Genomic DNA, 19,883 nt, shown 5'->3' with positions numbered 1-19,883 from the left:
GTTTCTTGCCTTGCCTTCCTGGCCCACCAACTACCTGACTGACCCCCTACCAGTGATAACTTGGCACCCTCCACTCAAAGCCGGCTCTGGCTATGTTCCCACTCCAGAGGACACAAATTCCTACCTATTTGTACCTCTAGGAAGTTAAGCTCATGGCCCTCTGGACTGAGAGGACTTGTGTGCCCTTCCCAGCAGTAGCTGATCTGGCTGAAACCCTTTGGCCATATGGAAGTTTAGTATCTGCCAGGCCCCCTGGGTCCAGCCAGACCTTCCATCCCTGTCTCTCCTGAGCTATTCCGGAATCTGACAGGAAGTTGGGCTTGGTCTGGCAGGGAAACTCCCCACCTTAGCGTTCTCCACTCTTTCCTGCTTCCATCTTTAGTCAGCTGTCACACTCGGCCCAGTCACTGGAAGCATCACAAGTATGGCTTTTTGCCCACGTGAAGATCTGCCAGGGACAAAGTTTGCACAGAGAACTTAAGAGTGGTCCACCTCAGAAGCCCACCCTGAACAGCCATCTATAAACAACCCACTCTCAGCGGAGACCCTCCCAACTGACTCCTTAGGCTCTGCTCCTCTTTCTGGTTCCACCATGGTTGACATTCCTGGGCCAAACAAGTCCCCATGTCCATTGTCCTGACACCGATGCCATCAGGCCTCTATATGACCTTAACTTTCCTTGGTCACCCTTAGAGATCTCTCTTCTGGTGATCAATCCTGAGTGAACTGACCTTTCTCTTTATGCCACCTGCCCACTGCCTCTTACTCAAAGGCCCACCTGCCTTTTCATGAGTTCATGTACTGTTGAGTTCATGTATTGTTCATCTTCCCAAAAGAATACATTTTTATCAGAGAAGAATTAGATAAACCAGGAACAACAAGAGAATAAATTTTATATCCATCATCCTGAAATAACCACGGTTATTTATTTATATTTCTAACTTTACTTAATGTTTATATTGTAGGTCACAAAATGGTTCCTTCCAGTTGAATCCAGCCTGCATGATTGTTTTAAGTAATTTTGCTTTGGGTAACTCGAGTCAGGATATTTACTGTTTAGTTTGCCACACTCCCCACCACTCCTTACTTTATTATACCAATGCCATCTCTCTCATTTAAACCTTATCCCTGCTGCTGCTGCTGCTGCTGAGTCACTTCAGTCGTGTCCGACTCTGTGTGACCCCATAGACGGCAGCCCACCAGGCTCCTCTGTCCCTGGGATTCTCCAGGCAAGAATACTGGAGTGGGCTGCCATTTCCTTCTCCAATGCATGCATGCATGCTAAGCTGCTTCAGTCGTGTCCAACTCTGTGCGACCCTATGGAAAGCAGCCCTGAAGGCGTCTGATTTTGCAGTGCTTCGTAATATATATGCTTTTGTTAAAACAGAATCTTACTGCATATCCATTTTGCAACACCTTTTGCATAGCAACATACAACAAACATCTTTCTCTATCAATAAATAGTCCAACTTTGTTTTTAATGGCTGGATAGTTTTCTATGGAAGAGATGTATCATAATTTATTCATCTAACCCCTACTGTTGAATATTTAAATTGTTTTCAATGTTTCCTGCTTCAGTGAATGTCCCTGTAGCGAGAGCTTTGCACACTTCCTTAATTAGTTCCCTAGGATAAATTCCAAGAAGTGGAACGGCTGGGTCAAAGAGTATTCACAGTTTTAAAAGCTTTTAACATGTGCGGCCAAATGGAGTGTTCAGAGTTTTACAACGACACCAACCCGTGAGAGCTTCCTGTGACTGGTGGATGGCCCCTTCCAAACATTTAAGAGCATCGCAGAGAGCATCTAAGCGCGCCCCTCTTAAGGCTCTCTGCAGTCAACTCACCCAACAGGGGGGCTTTTCTCCAGTAACCATCCCGGACCTCCACGTAGTCATACCAGCACAGGCGGCTTTTAAACAAATCCATGGATGTGAAGTTTAAGACGATCTGTAAAGAGTTACCGTAAAGTGAGTTTTGGCAGCCAAGTCTGAGGAGTTTTGAAGATACATCTTGCATAGCGGTGTTCTCACATTACCCTTTAGCATACAGAGCTCTCAGACCACAGTAGGAGTGTCCTCTCAAAAATGCATTCACAGGAAACCTCATGACATTAAATAATAAACCTTAAACAGGATGAGGAGTAAACAGAGGAGATGGGTTCTATGGTTCTGTCTGGGGAATAACTTGAGCTTTTGAAGTCACTTAGTGGTTTACAGAAAGCAAGACGCATTAAAAACACAGGCCAGGATGCGTTGAGACTGGGGATTTGGGAGGAGGTAAGGGGTCAGTGAAGTTTAGAGATACGAAAAGATCTTAAAACATCATCAATCATTCTAAAGGGCCCGGGGTGAGCCTGAGTGCATCCGAGCATCTCTGTGATCAATGTTCCCCTGGTCGTGACCTCACTCTTCTGAGGTGTGGTGTGTTAATAACCTTCCAGCAGTTTCATTCATTCATTTCACCATTGTTAGTTGACCACCTACTGTGTGCCAGTCTGTGTCGGCCAATCAAGAAGAAAGGTCAGTCAGACAGATTTCTTGCCTGTAAGAAGCTCAGAGAAGGAGAGGAGGACAGATGTGCTAAATCAATGTAAACACTATGGAAGAAATGCTGAAAAGACAGGGATGGACAGAAAGGCATTCTGGAGCCTCGAGGAAGGAGAACTAGATTCTGCCCCAGGGACAAGGAGAAGGTTTCTTGGAGGGGGTGGCATTTAACCTAAGGGGAACGGGGACGCAGGGGTAGAGGAGGGCCAGACAGAATTTTGGTGCGAGGGCTTGACACGAGCAGACCAAGGAGACACTTGGGGAACTTTGCTGAGCGTTCTGTAGAGGTCATTGTGTGCATGTCTGGAGTGAGGGGGCAGGAGAGGTGAGAAGGGAGGTGGGTTCTGAGGGACTGGGAAGGAGGCTTCAGTTCCTTTGGACAACCCTGAGACCCCCTGAGGCCATTCAGTCGGTGCCTTAGTCCACAAGTGATGGAGGGGCTGGGTGGCCCTGCAGGCTCAGTACATGGGCCCTGCGCCCCTTCCAGCTCAGCCAGCCCAGACCGAGCTCAGGCTTGCCCTCTCCCCTCACCCCCGCTTGGAGCCCACCACGCACGTGCCCAGGACTGTCTGGCTGCAGCTCTCTGGTGGGCTCCTTGTCTGCGCTTGGAGTGTCCTCACCTGTCACCTCTCAGCTTTTCTTCTCTCCAGGGTCCTGCATAAGGGCAATGCCCCAGCCCCTGCACCCCTGACGTTTTCCCACCCAGGGCCGTGGGGGTTTGCTCACCGTCCATTCATCTTTTTCTAGCATCTTCACTCTCCTGCCTCCACTGACCACTTTCTTTCCTGTTCTTATAGCCCCGGGTCTTACATCTCTAAGTAAACCTTGGAGGCTCTGCAGTGCTCTCCTGGTCACATGCAAAGGACTTGGGTCTTGTCCTTATTCTCTGGCCTCTCTGCTTGGAATCTCTCCTCTCTGGTTTTTGCCACAGCAGCCCGTGCTCTGCCCACTGTTCTCTCTCCTCTGCTGGGTGCCCATTAACTGTGTTGTTCAGTCGCCAAGTTGTGTCTGACTCTTCGCGACCCCATGGACTGCAGCACACCATGCTTCCCTGTCCCTCCCCATCTCCCAGAGTTTGCTCAAACTCACATCCACTGAATCGGTGATGTCATTACCTTGAGGGCACCTCAAAAGAAAAACATTGTCCTTCTAGCTTCCCTGTCTGTAGGGGACACCCTCACCCCAGTCACTAAGGTGCTCTAGCTCGGGGTTAGTTCTCCTTGGCCTCCATTGTTTATGCCAGCACTGATGGACTTCCTTCCTTTGAGATGTCGGAGTCCCTGCTATGAGCCAGTCTTGCTCCCCTTCACCAGGCCTGCTGCACCCCCATCCCATTCTGCACACCAGGTCTTCTGGATCAATCCTGCACATACAGCTCATGTTTACCAGATCCCTCCTGTGCTCAGAAAACTTCAGTGGCTCCCTATACACCTGTCTCATAAACTAAACTTGGCTTACTTTTCAGAGCCCCCAGCGCCCAGCCTGCCTGACCTTGTTTTCCAGGTGCACCCTGATGTATCTGTGCTAATGGGTCCTTCCCAGACCCAGATCAGGGGCCCTTCCCTCCTCCCTGATACCTTCCCTGATTGCCCAGATAAACTTGACTTTCCCTCTTTGGAACTTTCCTCCTCTCTTAGAGTGATTCTAGAGCAGGTGAACTCTCCCCTCTCTTAGAGTGATTCTAGAGCAGGTGAACTTTTCCCTCTCTTAGAGTGATTCTAGAACAGGTGAACTTTTCCCTCTCTTAGAGTGATTCTAGAACAGGTGAACTTTCCCCTCTCTTGGAGTGATTCTAGAGCAGGTGAACTCTCCCCTCTCTTGGAGTGATTCTAGAGCAGGTGTTTTTAGAGGCAGGAAGGTCTGGATATCTTCCCAGCTATGAAATCTTGGGAAAATACTTTCCCCTTGGGTCTTTAGCTTTCTCAGCTGTAAAACAACATGCCCACCACTGGGTTTTTCACGAGACTGCATGAGAAACTGTATATGGCAGGTATCGTGCCGTGCCTGGACATAATAGACACTCGATAAAGGGCGATTTAAAAAAATCAAACCACACTGAGTGTACATCGTGCACTAAGTGCTCTTTGCATAGCCTATCTTGAGAGTGCCCACAGCTCTGCAGTTCAGGTCTCAGGACAAGGAGCACCATCTTTAGCAGAGCTCTATAATCTCCTAGGAAATGAAGTCAGCACCGGAAAATAACCAGACAGCTCACCTCCTGTGCTGTAGAGTGTGTGTGTGTGTGTGTGTGTGTGATGTTACTCTTCTTTCAATCTGCCTGTGGACTGGAATCACTTCAGAAGTTAAAAAAAGTACTGGTGCTGAGCAAATGCCCCTCCTTCAATTAAATGAGACTTCCTAGCGGTGAAGAAAGGACTCTCAACTCTTAAGTCTCTTGAAGACAGAGGTTATACCTTAGATTTCTTTCATCTCTCTCACAGTGCTGGAATTCAGGAAGGAAGGGCTCGGTAATCCTTGCTAACTGGTTGCAATATAATTCTTTAGCCTTTGCTTTGTAAAATTGCAGAACGGAAATGTTGTTACAACTTCCTCGGTAACATGTTCACAATGTAAATGAATGGATAATTATTCAGGCTAATTATTTAGGTCTATTAGTGAACCATGAAGACCACAGGGGAAGAGGTTGATGCACAGGAGGCGAAACTCAAATCAATCAAGTTTGCTGATTACTAGCACCTCTGGAGAAGGCTGGATGAAGTCAAAGTTGAAATAATTGGGGCTGGAATTTCAATGATATATTCTCCCTGCTCCAGTCAGCATATATAGTCTCCCTGCCCCAGTCAGCATTTATAATTAGGGCTTGGTGAATCTTCTGCTGTTCACACATACCACATAGCCTCTGCTATTCAGGGCAATTCAACAGTTTAGGGATTACCACATCCCTTCCTCTTCCTCCTCCTCCTTCTTCCTGCCTCCCTCCCCTGGAAGCCTCCTGCAGGCACAAGCACAGCAAACCTGCTCAAGGCAGACTGGTCTGAAGTCTCTTAGGTTCAAGATGACAACCACACTGTTATAAATGCCTAGAACCAAAGGAAGGATGTGAGCATATGGCTGTTGTGTGTGTGTGCATGTGAGTCTGTGTGTATGAATACATGTTTAAATGTCTAGCCTGTCCCCTTTGTGGAATAATTTAGGATGATTAACTATCCAGACTCTCCAAATCAAATTGTCTGGGGTCAAATCCCAGCTCTACAACAAACTGAGTAGCCTTAGGCAAGTTCATTTCCTTACCTGCAAAATGAGTGTGGTAATAGTCACAGGAAGTGAAGATTAAATGAGAGACTCCACATGCTATGCCAAGAACAATGCCTAGCCCGTAGAAAGTGCTCACAGTCGTTCCTCGCCATCATTTCTCTTTAGTTATCACAATATGTTTAACTTAACATTTAAGTGGACATTTCTTTGAAGTGATGAATTAGGAATATTCTGAAGAATGGCTACAGGTACTGGAAAATCCAACACCCCCCCACTGCACCCCCAACTATTATTTTTTCCATTCAGCCACTCATCTATCTACACGTCCACAAATACTTCTTGTGTGACTCTGCCATGGGCTGTATTGAGTGTTGGGGGTGAACCACGTCTGTACTCAAGGAATTTAGGGTCTAGAAAGGGAACAGCCATATAAGTCAGCAGTCAAGATACTGTGAGACAAGTCACGACAGGTATGACTGTAGGAAGCTAGACCCAAGGGGCAGAGAGGACATTTCACAGGTAGCTGCATCTAGGTTGAGAAGACCTGAAGGACCTTTGGTTTTGTAGAGATGTAGGGGAAAAAAACAAACTTCGAGGTGCAGAAGCCCCAGTTCCCAGTTCTATATCTTGTAGTGGATGGGGGCAATTTTTTAAATGTCTGAGATTCAGATCCTTTGTTCATATAATGGAGATAAGAAGATGAACCCTGCAGAAGGGTTAAGAATATACCATCCCTGCACCAGGGCAAAAGAGACCCCTGCCCTGGGCTCAACTTTAGAGGGTTGTGGAATCTTCAGAACCAAAGGAATGTACCTACCCAGGATTTCCCCAGATCATATACCCTAAACTGCACCCAGGACAGGAATCCAGGGTGTGCAAGGATCTCTGCCTTGGATCCATCCTCCCAAAGGTGGACAACACAGACGGCCAGTCCACCTCCACTAGAAGCGGAGCCCAGCAACAGCTGTTTGCAAGGTAGGTGTGGAGAATGCTTGGGACTGTGGGCTGGGGGTGGCCCTGGTTGCTCCTAGATGGAGCTGGGGCTGGGGAGAGGAGGAGGGGACAGCCACGGTTGGCGGCTAACTCTCCTTGTAGTACCACTTTGATACACAGCACTCTGAGGTGTCAAGAAATTCTAAGTTGGTCCCTTGCCTTCCAGAGCATCCTGATGGTGTCTTTATCAAGGTAGGAGGATAGTGCCTACTTTGTTTTACCAGATGTGAGCTTGATTTAGAACTCCAGTGGACATGTAGTACATAGGCCTCTATTTGTATGGGGGAGGCGGGTGGGAAAGTCCAGAAATCATGAACATTCAGCAAGTTTGCCCAGTAATTGGCACATAGTAGGTGCTCATAACAAAACATAACAGATACCATTACTGCTATGAATAATAACACTAATTCCTCATGCCTCACCCAACTCAAAGAATGCAAAGCATTTCCTGAGGTGGTTTCATACCTACCTTTTCCCCTGGAGTGACCGATATCCTCCATACACAGTGGGAGTAAGAAGGGTAGCCGTTCGGGAAACCAGGTGCAGAAAAGTTCCCCATCGTGTCCTGCAGGGTCTCCCCACAGGCTGCGCAAGCAAAACAACACATATGATTCAGGCATGTGCACACACTTCCCGCCCATGGACAGTACTGCTAAGCAAATTCACTGTTAACCAGCCAAAGCCCCAGGAACACCCTGCTGAAAAGCATGGCAGGCAGATTGACATTTTTCTGACCAATAAAAGCAAAAACTAGGCCTGGGGGCCAAAAAGTAACACCCTAAAGGTTTCCTCTGAGGCTCTCAGGATTGAGCACAGCCTAGAGCTGGCTTTGAATTCAGCTCTCCAGCTGGCTGTTTGGTGGTGGGCACATGTCCCAGCTTTGCTGGGCCTCAGTTTTCTTTATCTGTGAAATGGGTGGGACCTGCTTAGAGGATTAATGAAACCATCTGCTTTACATGAAACGGCTCAGCACAGTGCTTGACACACCATGAGTACCCCCCACATAGCAGCCATTATAATTACTGCTAATAATATCTGTGGCAGAGAAAATACAAAAGGGCATGCATGTGGAGCAAAAAGAGAAAACAAAACACTTTAAAATGTACATCAGCTGTTAAGTGAGATCTTGTCTCTTCTTTTTCTGCTACCCACCTCTGAAAGAGCATGGAATAGTCAAGAAAAAGGAAGGAAAATGACCAGCAGCACAGGAAGCTGGCACATTCTACAGTGGGATATTCTTCCCTTGAATGTTTGAGGGCTGCCTGGAGTCTGGAACCTAGTCCTATGTATGTAAGCAGTATTTCCCCTAATCTGTCCTCAAAAGAAACAATGTCTGTAGGCATAAGCTTGGAAGCTGTGCGTTTCGTATCCCCTCACCTCTAGGGATTCAGAACTCAAAGACAAGAGCATTGGTTTGCTGAGCACCCCTCGACTCGTGGGGCCACCTCCAAAGTGTGGGACACACACTTCCTTAGGCTTCTTTTCCTCCATTCAATGTGGCCTCCGCGTGGCAACCACCTTTGCTTTCAATGACTGCTTGAAACTACTTGAAGATGCAGTTTGGGGAGCTGTAGGAAGGGATGGCTGGAGAACGGCCCATCCTTGACCTCAGGAAATCCTGGATATCGGGGCTTCGATATCATGTTACTGAACAACTGCCAGGCATCATGAGGATTACGCCCAGCAGTCAACACCCCTGAGGGTTCTGTGGAAATTATTTTAGAATAATCATCAACATTCTGCAGGGACAGACACATTACTGTGTGGCTCCATGGTATTTACCAGCTGCTTCCAATCCTTCAGGGGGAAGTAAGAGGCACACATACATACATTATAACTAAATAAATACTATGGCATTTCCCAGGGAATGCTATAAGATTTCTCTTTCAATGCAGCAGGGTTATATGATACATGTGTCCTATATTTCAGCCCTAAAACACCCCCAGACGACTAATAGCTGGATGGACACATTTCCTAGAGTTTCATGATGGAGCAGTCCCACACGGTCCTCTGCACACAAGCTGAGGCAGCCAGAGGGCTTTCCTGGGCAGGTTCAGGACACAGATGGTCGGGAAGTGGGTTGTAGGAGGAAGTGAGTCTCCCAGAACGGCAGCCTGGGAGGGAAGCAGCGCCAGCACTGCCATCCTAGGGACCAAGTACGGTTGTGGCTTTATGAGCGAGTGCATCCTGCCGGCAGTGTGGTTAAAAAAAAAGGTGACAGGCCAATTTCCAAAGATCGCCCCTATTTCAAATATTCTGTCCTATGATCATATGCAGGTCTGGTCTAAGAGTCTGGAAAAGATAAGCAGACCTTTTGGTAGCGGAATTTCCTTTTTCCTCTCTAAGCCACCAAATTGCCTTTTCTCCTATCACTGGTGGAGACATGCCTGCTGTCAAGTAGTGCTTTCCACTGAAGCTCAGCAACTTAAAGGGGCTGACGTGAGTTTCTCCTAGGGTGGCAAGCAGGTGCAGGGGCGGGGAGGTGATGCTGAAGCCCATGAGATGGAAGCAAAGAGGGCAAACTCAAGGGGTGGGGCTTCTGAACCGGAAGAGAAACAGACATCTGCTGGGATCCAGTGTCCTGTCCAGCCTCAGTGGCAGAATATTGGCCACCGACAAGCACCTTAGATGGTTGGGAGAGCCCGAGATCACAGAAGTGACTTCATTTACAGTACTGAGATACCCTCTGCCTTCCAGTGTTTGGGAAGCCGGCTTCCACCCTTCCAAAAACATGCTCCCTCACTCTGCCTTTCTGCAAAACCCTGGGTTATTGTTTTACTAAACCCACCTCCCCGACTCCCTTAGCAAGGAGAGTGCTTTCACACCTGTGGCATGCACACCGCGTTGGACCCCCGTTCACTGTTGTTCCACTACGACTTCTTCCTCTTCTGACCATCAGGGCTTTGCCAGAGAGTTCCAAAGCTTCCCACAAGTTAAGTTGTGGCCTCTAAGAGCCATCATTTGCTTCATTGCCTGCAACCACTCCACCGGTTGGGCTTTCTGCACTGTCTACCGCCTCCTAACAGCAGCACACTGGGAATGACAGCTGCCAAGGGAGAGACTCTTCACACTCCCCGAGGTGTCTTCCCAGCCCCGGGGAAGCTTGCAAACAGTGGTTGAGAGGTCTGTGGTGCTCCGGAGGCCCTGGGACCCCGTGATTTGCAGTTACCTGGGCACTTGTATAGCTTCCTGGCTTGAGCTATGTCTCCCTGACTGAGCCGCACCCGCTGGCCGATGGTTGGCCTGACACCATTGTCATCTCGTCGGGGGAGGATGGTGTCCAAGAAAACTCCTCTATAGGAAGAAAGGAGAGAGAGAGAAAGGAGAATGAAAAGTCAAGGCTGTCAGGCCGTCCGTGTGGGGGTTTAGAGTCTTCATGTCCTTGTCCACACCCCATCCACATTCCTACCCCCTGGCCTGCCCACCCCTGGTGGTGTGACTCACGGGGCTGCCTTGCCTGGCGCTGGCATGTTAGCATTCCATTTCCTCAGCTGCCAGCTCCCTTTCCAATGGGAAAATGACTCTGCCAAGTTTAAAAATATGCCCTAGCCCAGTGGCCCTGAGGGCTTCCTTACTGAAGTGTCCTGAGCATCTCCACAAATTCCCTGACAGGTCCAGGCCTCAGGGTCCCCCCACCACCACCGCCCCCACTGCACAGTTGCAGGGAGCATCATTCAGAGATGACCGTGTGAGTGGCGCCCTCTGGAGTTGTGCGACGGGCAGCTCCCAACGTGGATAGGTCTTGGAGAGGCTCCAGAGAGAGCTTGGGAACCAGTACAATGAGAGGTTCTCAGGGAGGGGCTGGTCAGCAAGAGCTGGTTGATGGGTTGGTGAAAGAAGGCGTTCAGGGTTTAGGGGCCTTGCTGGCAGGAGGGATAATCAGATGGCAAATGGGCTGAATACAGAGGACAGGAGGTAGTCAGGACAGCTCTGGCCTAGAGATCTCTATCTAAGGCCTGACTGCCACCTGGTGAGCTCAGACAAGTCCCTTCCCTCTCTGAGCCTCAGTTCGCCCCTCTGGACAGTGAGAGGTTGGTTTAGATGGTCATGGCAGCCTCTTTGAACTTAACCATCTCGCTCTGCTCCAGTGGGAATGAAAGCTAAGAGGAGCAAAGCAGACAATAGCCCACCAGCCTGCCTGGATGACACTGGCTCTCTTCACATCTCCCTGTCATGGGTGTGGTTAACCCCCTGCCTGACCCTCCCACTCTGCTTCCAGACCCCGATCAGGGACCTCTCCTGGAGGGCAGGGCCTTCTCTAGTTACCACCCTGTTCCTTTCCATCCCTTCTTCACCAAGAATCTGGAAAGAATCGTCTCCATACTCAGTCTGGCTGCCTCCTGCTCCTTCACTCCTCGATCCAACTGCGATCTGACCTCACCGGCAATGGTCACCAGTCACCAGCCAGTGACCAACGAGGTGGGTCACCCTTGTCAGTGCTCAGCGGCTCTCTCTGCAGCATGACCACCTTTGCAGCTCCCCCCCCCAGACTCTCCTCTCCCTGGTTCCCCAGGCACTGCTCTCTCAAGTTAGGATCTACTTCTCCTGCCTCCTGGAAATGCTATTCCTAGAATTCCGCCCTCTCCTTCTTCTTTCCTCTCTCCTGCTCCACCTGCTCTCTGGGTTTTAACCAACACCTATAGTGTCAGTCGCTCAGTCGTGTCTGACTTTTTGCAACTCCATGGATTGTAGCCCACCAGTCTCCTCTGTCCATGGAAGTTTCCAGGCAAGAATACTGGAGTGGGTTGCCATTTCCCAACCCAGGGATCGAACCCAGGTCTCTCACAATGCAGGCAGATTCCTTACTGTCTAAGCCACCAGGGAATACCTATAGGCTGACAGCTAATTCTCTGATTCCAGTTCTAGAACCATCTGCTAAGAGATATGTCTAGTGACCCCTCCACTGCACTGTCCTATGGAGTTCTTAAATCCAATTCATTCAAAACCTAATGCACTCCATTTTCCTGCTCCTTCCATGAACCTGAGACTGAATTTGAAGGTGCCCTTGGCTTTGTCTTCTCCCTCTCACTCCCTTGTTGAAACGAGGAACCAGGGCCAGTCTGTAGCACGCTTTATCCATTCTTTGAATCTATGCCCTCCTCCTCATTCCAGACCACTGCCTTAGCTATCAGAATTCCCTTCCTGAACTCTTTCCAGTAGTCACCCCACTGTAGGCTCAGCCACTCTTCACTCCCCACCCAATGCAGCAATGTGATCATCCTGGATATAAGGGCAGGCATGTGTCCGCTTTGCTTGGAGGCCTTCACCCACTTCCAACCATCACCTGAAGCTCCAGGCCCAGGACTCGCTGGCTTCAGCCTTCCTCTCCTGACTCCTCCACCTTTACCATAAACAACCTCATCCTCCTTCTTGCCCCAAACATGCCCTTAAGCAAGCTGTCCTCTGCCAAGGCTGCCCACCACTCATCTTCTTCACTACCAAACTGCTGACCATTCTTCAAAACTCCAGCAGATGGCTTCCCTTTTAGAAGTCTTTCCCGAGCACTTTCTATCCCTCCCATCCTGAGTGAGTTGTTCCCTCCTCTGGGCCTTTCTTGTCTAATTCGATATGATTCTTCTTATCAAACTGTATTATCTTTTGGGACTGATGATAATTATCTTCTGTGCTAAACAGTAAGTTCCTCCAGCTGAGAGACCAGGTCCTTCATCTCTGCCCTCAAGGGAACTATAGCAGAGCAGACCTCAACAAAGGCTTCTTGAATTAAATCCCATAGCCAAGACAGGACACTGGCATCAAAAGGTTTTGCAAAATAGCTATTTAGACTCAAAAGGGAATGCAAAAAATGCCTGTTACCTAGTTATTAGCTGCTTTCTCCTTTCTCTTCTCTCTCACTTTCAAACGTTTTCTTTTCCCTAAGGTCAGCATTACCTTTGAAAATATATATTAGTCCCTGTTTCTTCCTTTTTGTTTTTGTATATATTTCTTCTTTTTCTAAATCAGATTTCAAGCTCACTTTCTTTTCATTGTTAACCAGGTTGTCTGCCGATGTCCGTTTCAGAATCGCTTGCCCCAACATTTAACCACCTGGCCTGTCTCTCACTATTGCCTCATCTCTGGGTCCTTTAGAGAGACTTTTGTGGAATCCCTGGTCTCCCTCACTGACCTCACCGGTTTCACCAAGAGTGAAACCACAAAGGATGACTACATAAAATTCTAAATCCAGTCACCTATGAATCTAAAAATAGGTGCTTCTGTTCCAATATAAAACGTATTTACTTGTAATTGTTGTCTTGATTCCCCTGGAGAAAGACATTTTGCTGCACAAAATGCAGGGCTCGGTATAATCTCTTGGCAACTCAGGCTAACTGACACTGTGGAAACTCACACAGGGCAGGTGACTCGGCCAGCAGCCTGCTGCGTGGGCAGTGTGTGCTCATACACACTGTCCATTCATGGGAACTGCCTACGTGCCAGGACCTGGGTGAACCCTCTAAATGCACCCTCTCATTTAATCCTCATAACACCGTAAGAAGCAGGTGCTGTTGTTACGCGGGGTCCTCTCTACGGGTGAGAATACCAACTTGCAGAGCCTCAGAGACTCACCCGAGGACAAAGCTAGTGATGGGGAGCCAACTCTGGACCTGAACACAGGCAGGCCTGGACACCCCCTCCTGACATCGTCCTCTCTCCAGCCAGTGTTTCCCACCACCCAAGAAACAGATCTTCAGGTGCGTTAGATGCCTTGATAGAGTTAGGAAGTGAGGAGACTTCAAAAACCAAAGAAGCAGGAACAACCACGGCTCACAGTCAGATGGCTCTGCAAGCTGAGAGCCCCTTCCCACCTCCCCCCAAGCACATCCTGGGGCGGGCAGCACTGCGGTGGGCTCTGGAAGATGTTTACCACAAGAGACGTCCCTGTGTAAACCGCTGCAGTCACATCCCCCCTTTTATGTAGGACAACCCTTAGCATTGACATTCTGCTAAACTAAGAAAAGCTTTGGCAGATGCCCTTAGGGAATAAAACTGTCAGCTCGGAGTTCTCCAAACAAAGACGCTCCTGTACCAGAGAACTGTCTCCTCATCTCTTGGACTCTTGCCCATGAAACCTCCAAAGATATCACTCCCCACAGCCTGTGGTCCAACCAAGGGGAGGAGGCAAGAACTGCAATAAACTAGAAGGAATGAAGTTGGAAGCAAACAGCTCAGTTGTAAAGACACACGAAGACTGAGTTTCCCAACAGCAAGAATAGCATTTGCCCCAGAGATGACAGAATGTTCTGTAGGCATTTTCTGGTCTTTGGCAGAATCAAAGATGATAGGCAGGCTTGATCCAGGGGACACCTGACCAAGAGTAATGCCAGAGGGTTAAGAAGGGGGGAAATTTTAACAAAAAGTAGACCAGGAAAGACCCCTAGTTAAAGACTCCATTGATAAATATCCCCAATGAACAAAGTAGTTTTCTGAAAATCCATAAAGAAAATTAGCATAGAGGACACAGCGACAAAATAGATCTCCTATTTTGAGACCATTCTCAGTTCTGGGGCAGGGTGTGAAGTTAACTATGGTGGATTGTTAAAATAACAAATTGTGCCTCCTAACAGCCATATCTCTTGGCAATGCGAAGTTGCAAGTACTCCCATTAAGACGTAAAATGTCTTTCATCATCACCTGAATCTGGGCTAGACTTGTGCCTTGCTCTGGCCAATAAAATGTGACAGAGATAATGTCATGCACATTCTAAAGCCCAGGTCTTAGGAGTTTTAATGGTTATTGTCGTGGCAGCAATCCCAGGCAAGACCAGCAAGGAATGTATCAGGATGACCCACACAGTGTCATTAAAAAAAATAAGCTGTTATTAACTGCCAAGTTTGGGGGTAGATGGTGCTGTGACAGGGTTTCCCAGGTGGTGCTAGTGGTAAAGAAGCTGTCTGCCAATGCAGAAGAAGGAAAGAGACTCGGGTTCAGTCCCTGGGTTGGGAAGAGTCCCTGGAGGAGGGCATGGCAACTCACTCCAATATTCTTGCCTGAAGAATCCCATGGACAGAGGAGCCTGGCAGGCTACGGTTCATAGGTTCGCAAAAAGTTGGACACAACTGAAGGGACTTAGCATGCACGCCAGGTACAGTGACAATAGGTGACATCATGGTAGCAGGAGGGGGTGGGCTTCCCTGGTGGGTTAGAAATTAAAAAAAAAAGAAAGAATTTTTTTCTGAAAAGACAAGAAAAGAAATGTTGGTGTCAGAAGAGAAGATTTATCTGCATTCTTGCCATGGGCTCTAGTTACAGAACTTTGCATAGTAACTGGCACATTGCAGGCATGGAGAAGGCAATTAAGCTTCTACAACCCATTAGTAGTAATCTATCTGAAATAAATGTGTAGATTCTTCTTAATGAAGTGACCGCTGTATCTGTTTATGGGAAGAATTGTTGTCAGATGATGGACATTTATTCCCTCACCAAGTCCCCGGCACTACAGATTTCCTGTCTCCTTGGACTCATTCATTAATTTGTTCATTTGACAAATATTTATTGAACAGCTACTCTGTGTCAGGCACTGTCTTGAGTGCTGGGAAATAGAAGAGAATGAGGTGGTCTCTATCCACAAAGACCTCAGTTCAGTGAGGGAGAGAAGAATACAACAGATAGATATTTTTTTTTTGATGTGGATTATTTTTAAAGTCTTTATTGAATTTGTTATGATGCTGTTTCTGTTTTGTGTTTTGGTTTTCAAGGATCAGATCTTGACCCTCTGCATTGGAAGGTGAAGTCTTAACCAGTGGACCACCAGGGAAGTCCCAACATATAAATAATAATAAATGAGTTTATACAAATAATTAATAGATAAGTTATAAAGCAATATGAAGAGTTTTGGCATCTATAAAAACAAAACCCAAGGTACAAGGACATGGAACAATGGATTGGTTCCAAATTGGGAAAGGAGAAAATCAAGGCTGTATACTGTCACCCTGCTTGTTTAATTTATATGCAGAGTACATCAGGTGAAACGCTAGGCTGGATGAAGCACAAGTTGGAATCAAGATTGCCAGAGAAATATCAATAACCTCAGATATGCAGATGACGCCACCCTCATGGCAGAAAGTGAAGAGGAACTAAAGAACCTCTTGATGAAAGTGAAAAAGGAGAGTGAAAAAGCTGGCTTAAAACTCAACATTCAAAAAATGAAGATCATGGCATCCAGCCCCATCATTTCATGGCAAATAGATGGGGAAACAATGGAAACAGTGAGATACTTTATTTTCTTGGGCTCCAAAATCACTGCAGATGGTGACTGCAGCCATGAAATTAAAAGACTCTTGCTCCTTGGAAGAAAAGCTATGACCAACCTAGACAGTGTATTAAAAGGCAGAGACATTACTTTGCCAACAAAGGTCCATCTAGTCAAAGCAATCATTTTTCCAGTAGTCATGTATGGATGTGATAGTTGAACCAAAGAAGGCTGAATGCCAAAGAACTGATGCTTTTGAACTACGATGTTGGAGAAGACTTTGCGAGTCCCTTGGACTGCAAGAGGATCAAACCAGTCAATCCTAAAGGAAATCAGCCCTGAATATTCATTGGAAGGACTGATGTTGAAGCTGGAACTCCAATACTTTGGCCACCTGATGCCAAGAACTGACTCACTGGAAAAGACCCTGATGCTGGGAAAGATTGAAGGCAGGAGGAGAAAGGCACGACAGAGGACAAGATGGTTGGATGGGATCACCAACTCAATGGACATGAGTTTGAGCAAGCTCCAGGAGATGGTGAAGAACAGGGAAGCCTGGCGTGCTTCAGTCCATGGGGCCGCAAAGAGTAGGACACAACTGAGCAACTCAACAACAACAACAAGGTACAAGCTTCTCAGTTGGACCAACTTGACCTTGATTTCCTGAAAAAATCAATACTTTGGCTCCACTTAGCAACCCCCAGAGCTAATGTGGTGCAAGTTGGCTATTCCCTGCACCACTTCCCAACCCTGGGAGTCAGTACCACCCCCACATCCAAGCATCCCACCTCCAACATCTGCAGAGGGGGCACTCATCCTGCCTCTCAGAGCCCCAGGTTAGGTCCTTCAAAGTCTCCATTTCCCAGTGTGGAAGAGGAAGCCTCAGATTCCCATATGGCAATGTGTGAGATCATACGTGTCAATCCTTCACCCATTCTGGTTAAGAAATTACAACATGAAATGTTAGAGCTGGAAGGGCTCAGAAAACATCTGTTCCAACTCTGTCATGAGGGAACTGAGGCCCAGGAAGGTGGAGATCTGATCCCACACAAAGCTGCCCCTAATTACTATCCAGACCTCCTTCAACAGCAAGGTGCATGGGTGAACGAGGGCTAGAATTCAGCCTTCGATTCTCAGGTCAGTGGTCTCTTCATTACATCATATTGCCTTCTGTATCTTCTGATAAAGAGTCAGAAGAAGAGCAAAGAGAAGTGGGTAGGTCACTCCCATGCCAGGTGTTCCAAGATGCTGACTTTGGGTCAAACGCCACCCACTAAAGCACTGGAGGGCTCCTGCCTGGATGCAGGATGGCGATCATAACTAACTCAGTTGTGTGGCCAGAGGACCAGTGCCCCCTTGGAACTTGGGATGCTGAGATGTGGAGGATGTCACCCATGGCAGTATGACCTTATCGACAGGATGCTTTCAGAAGCTGTACCCAAGAGCCAAGAAGTCTGGGTAAACAGTGTCCTTTCCACTCCCAAGAGCTGTGTGTCTCTTGAATTAATGGTTTCCTTTGATCTCGATGGACACAGAGACTCATGAAATAGACTGTTTCCCTCTTTGCTATGACCTGCTAGGAAGCATGGGGCAGGATTTGCTGCCAACCCCACAAAGGGTACAGGACTTTGTGGCATATATTCTGAATACCAAATAGATTCCAAGCTTCAACTTAGCTATCTACCCTTATTTTTTCCCTCTTCACATCTCCAAATCTCCTCACCTATTTTTTTTTCTTGTATATATTGGGAATCACCTTAAATCTTATTTAATGATTAAATAAATAAATAAAAAGCTGATTTTAGGTTGAAACTAAGGGGAAAAAATGCCAAGAGAGAAAAATAACTCGAGTGGAAAGATCTACAAAACTGGGACGAGCAGTGAAACACTTCTCTATACAAAATACTTACATGATGAGGGTAGGATAATACGGTAATATAGAAGCAAGGGTAATATGCAAAATACTTAACACTGGGTCCAGCACAGCATGAGCTCATCAAAACCGATCCTGCTGAGGCCAGCCATAAATAACTGGCCTGCCCAGGCTTGAGGACACCAGCTACCATCACATGTGGCCAGCAGGCAGGAGACCTGGATTTTTGTTCTCATTCCAACCTCCGCTACCTGTGAGCCCCCCAACTGACTGGAGCCCCACTTTCCTCTAAAATGAACCCCTGATTTACCACCCTCCCAACTTTGACACAGTCTAGCTTCCAATAAACCACACCTCTTCTAGGAGACCTGGTTGGATGTACTTTAGAAGAAGGCCCCACCCACTGGAAATTTTACGCAGAGCTTCTAAGTTATGATTCCAGCCAGCCCCTCAATAATTTCCCTTTTCCAGTTTGCTGCTTGTGACATGAGGGCATGATGAAACACCAGCTTCACAATGGGATTCAATCTTATTAGCAGGAACCTGATTAGATTATATTTCACTGCAGCCCAGAGGCCACCGTATTTCAAGGACAGACATGTCAACTGTGCTAGGAACATGCAGAGACCTGCTCTCCGCAGACCTCCTGGAATCCGACCCCCGCCTGCAGCAGCCACAGTACAACACAGATGAGGCGTAACCATAGATTCCGACCTTGAGAAGGTGTTTCGGGCGTAGTGCATGATGCTGTCGAAGTCGTACATCTCTCCCAGAGAGCTCACTTCCCCAGCTTCCATTTTTAAGAAATTATACTCCTGACCTGTGACACAACACTCTGTTAAGGTCTTTGAAAACCAAGGCAGGCACCTGAAAGGAGGCAGAGGGGGGAGAAGGAGGGCCCATAGCAACTTCCGAGAGCTCTGTTAGTCAGTCAAACGACAGGCTTGGTGGTGGTTCTTCTTGTTGTTTTTGACAGATTAGAAATTTGAAACTTAGAACAGCTCTGTGTGGTCCCAACCCCACCACCCAACACTCCTCCCAAAATGCCTCTCAAAACTCTTAAAGTAAGTTAATAGACAGGTTAGTTATGAAATAAAAAAAATTGCCTTTAACTCTCTAGTCTCTCTATTGAAGGAACAAAGAAAAGAAATCCAATATTTAAGTTCAATCTCAAATTCACTATTCAGACTCTTGAAGGCATTTTTAAGTCAAATATATGATTCAATCAGTGACTTTCATGTTCAATATGAATTTCTGTATAAAACTGTTTAACACAGGGAGGTATTTTTAAGAAATCTAGACACTTTATCTGCCTTGGGATAGGCAGAAATACTGTTTTTCATGTACTTGTGTCCTAATTATATTTCAGTTTCAAAAATATGTGTTGCCTACATCAGCAAAAATGAGCCTTAGAAAAGCAACTGGGAGAACTCTTTTTTTGGATGAGTAGCTTTGATGCTGCAACAGTGTTCTGGTCGATTCTGTTCCTGTTAGGAAATGGAGTTGGATTTCACAGTCCGTTACGACATGGAATCATTTTGCTTCTGCTCTAACCTGAAAGCTCTAGCAGATGACCTCCCAGGAAGGACCACAGAAGGACAAAGGACAAAATGCTGGTGACAAAGGCCTCCATACTTACAAATGAGTGTCAGTCTGCCCTTCTCTTTCCTCCCTCCTGACCCCATGATGCTACCTGCCTGACTGCTGGCTTCTAGGCTCCATACAGACTCCTTACCTGGCTGGATGTTTTCTCTGATGATGGTTACATGCTGGTCTCTGTCTGGCCGGGTGTGTTCATGCCAGAACCCAACCACATGGCCCAGCTCGTGGGCCACAATGCCAAACTTGTCACAGTTTTTTCCAATGGATATGGCCTGTGGGCCTCCACCTCGGCGCCCAACATAGGAACAACAGCTGGACAATTGCAGAAATACCCAGGTCAGCAGATCAGGGAATGAAGCTTGAAAACAATCTCATTGTCCAACTTCCCTCCCAAGGCAGGAATTCCCTCCAAAAATGGCTCTTGACCTTTTTGGTGGCCTGGAGAATCCTTAGAAAGATACGGCCTC

General features: G+C 47.3%; 1 protein-coding gene across 2 annotated transcripts in view; it reads right to left on the bottom strand.

Moving 5' to 3' along the window:
- TLL2 (tolloid like 2) overlaps window positions 1-19,883 on the bottom strand; it is a 136,383-nt gene that overhangs the window by 33,226 nt on the left and 83,274 nt on the right. For both annotated transcript variants that reach the window (XM_043475679.1, XM_043475680.1), the window contains 5 exons: window positions 19,550-19,728; window positions 18,529-18,634; window positions 9,924-10,048; window positions 7,224-7,339; window positions 1,844-1,946 (listed from right to left, as the gene is read on the bottom strand). In XM_043475679.1, coding sequence (XP_043331614.1) covers window positions 1,844-1,946; window positions 7,224-7,339; window positions 9,924-10,048; window positions 18,529-18,634; window positions 19,550-19,728 — 629 coding nt within the window. The remainder of the gene's footprint in view (window positions 1-1,843; window positions 1,947-7,223; window positions 7,340-9,923; window positions 10,049-18,528; window positions 18,635-19,549; window positions 19,729-19,883) is intronic.

This window comes from Cervus canadensis, chromosome 8 (genome assembly GCF_019320065.1).
Source record: "Cervus canadensis isolate Bull #8, Minnesota chromosome 8, ASM1932006v1, whole genome shotgun sequence".
In the NCBI taxonomy this organism is placed as follows: Eukaryota; Metazoa; Chordata; class Mammalia; order Artiodactyla; family Cervidae; genus Cervus; species Cervus canadensis.
Note: the sequence above shows the minus strand (reverse complement) of the source record. Positions and strands in the feature narration are given on the sequence as shown.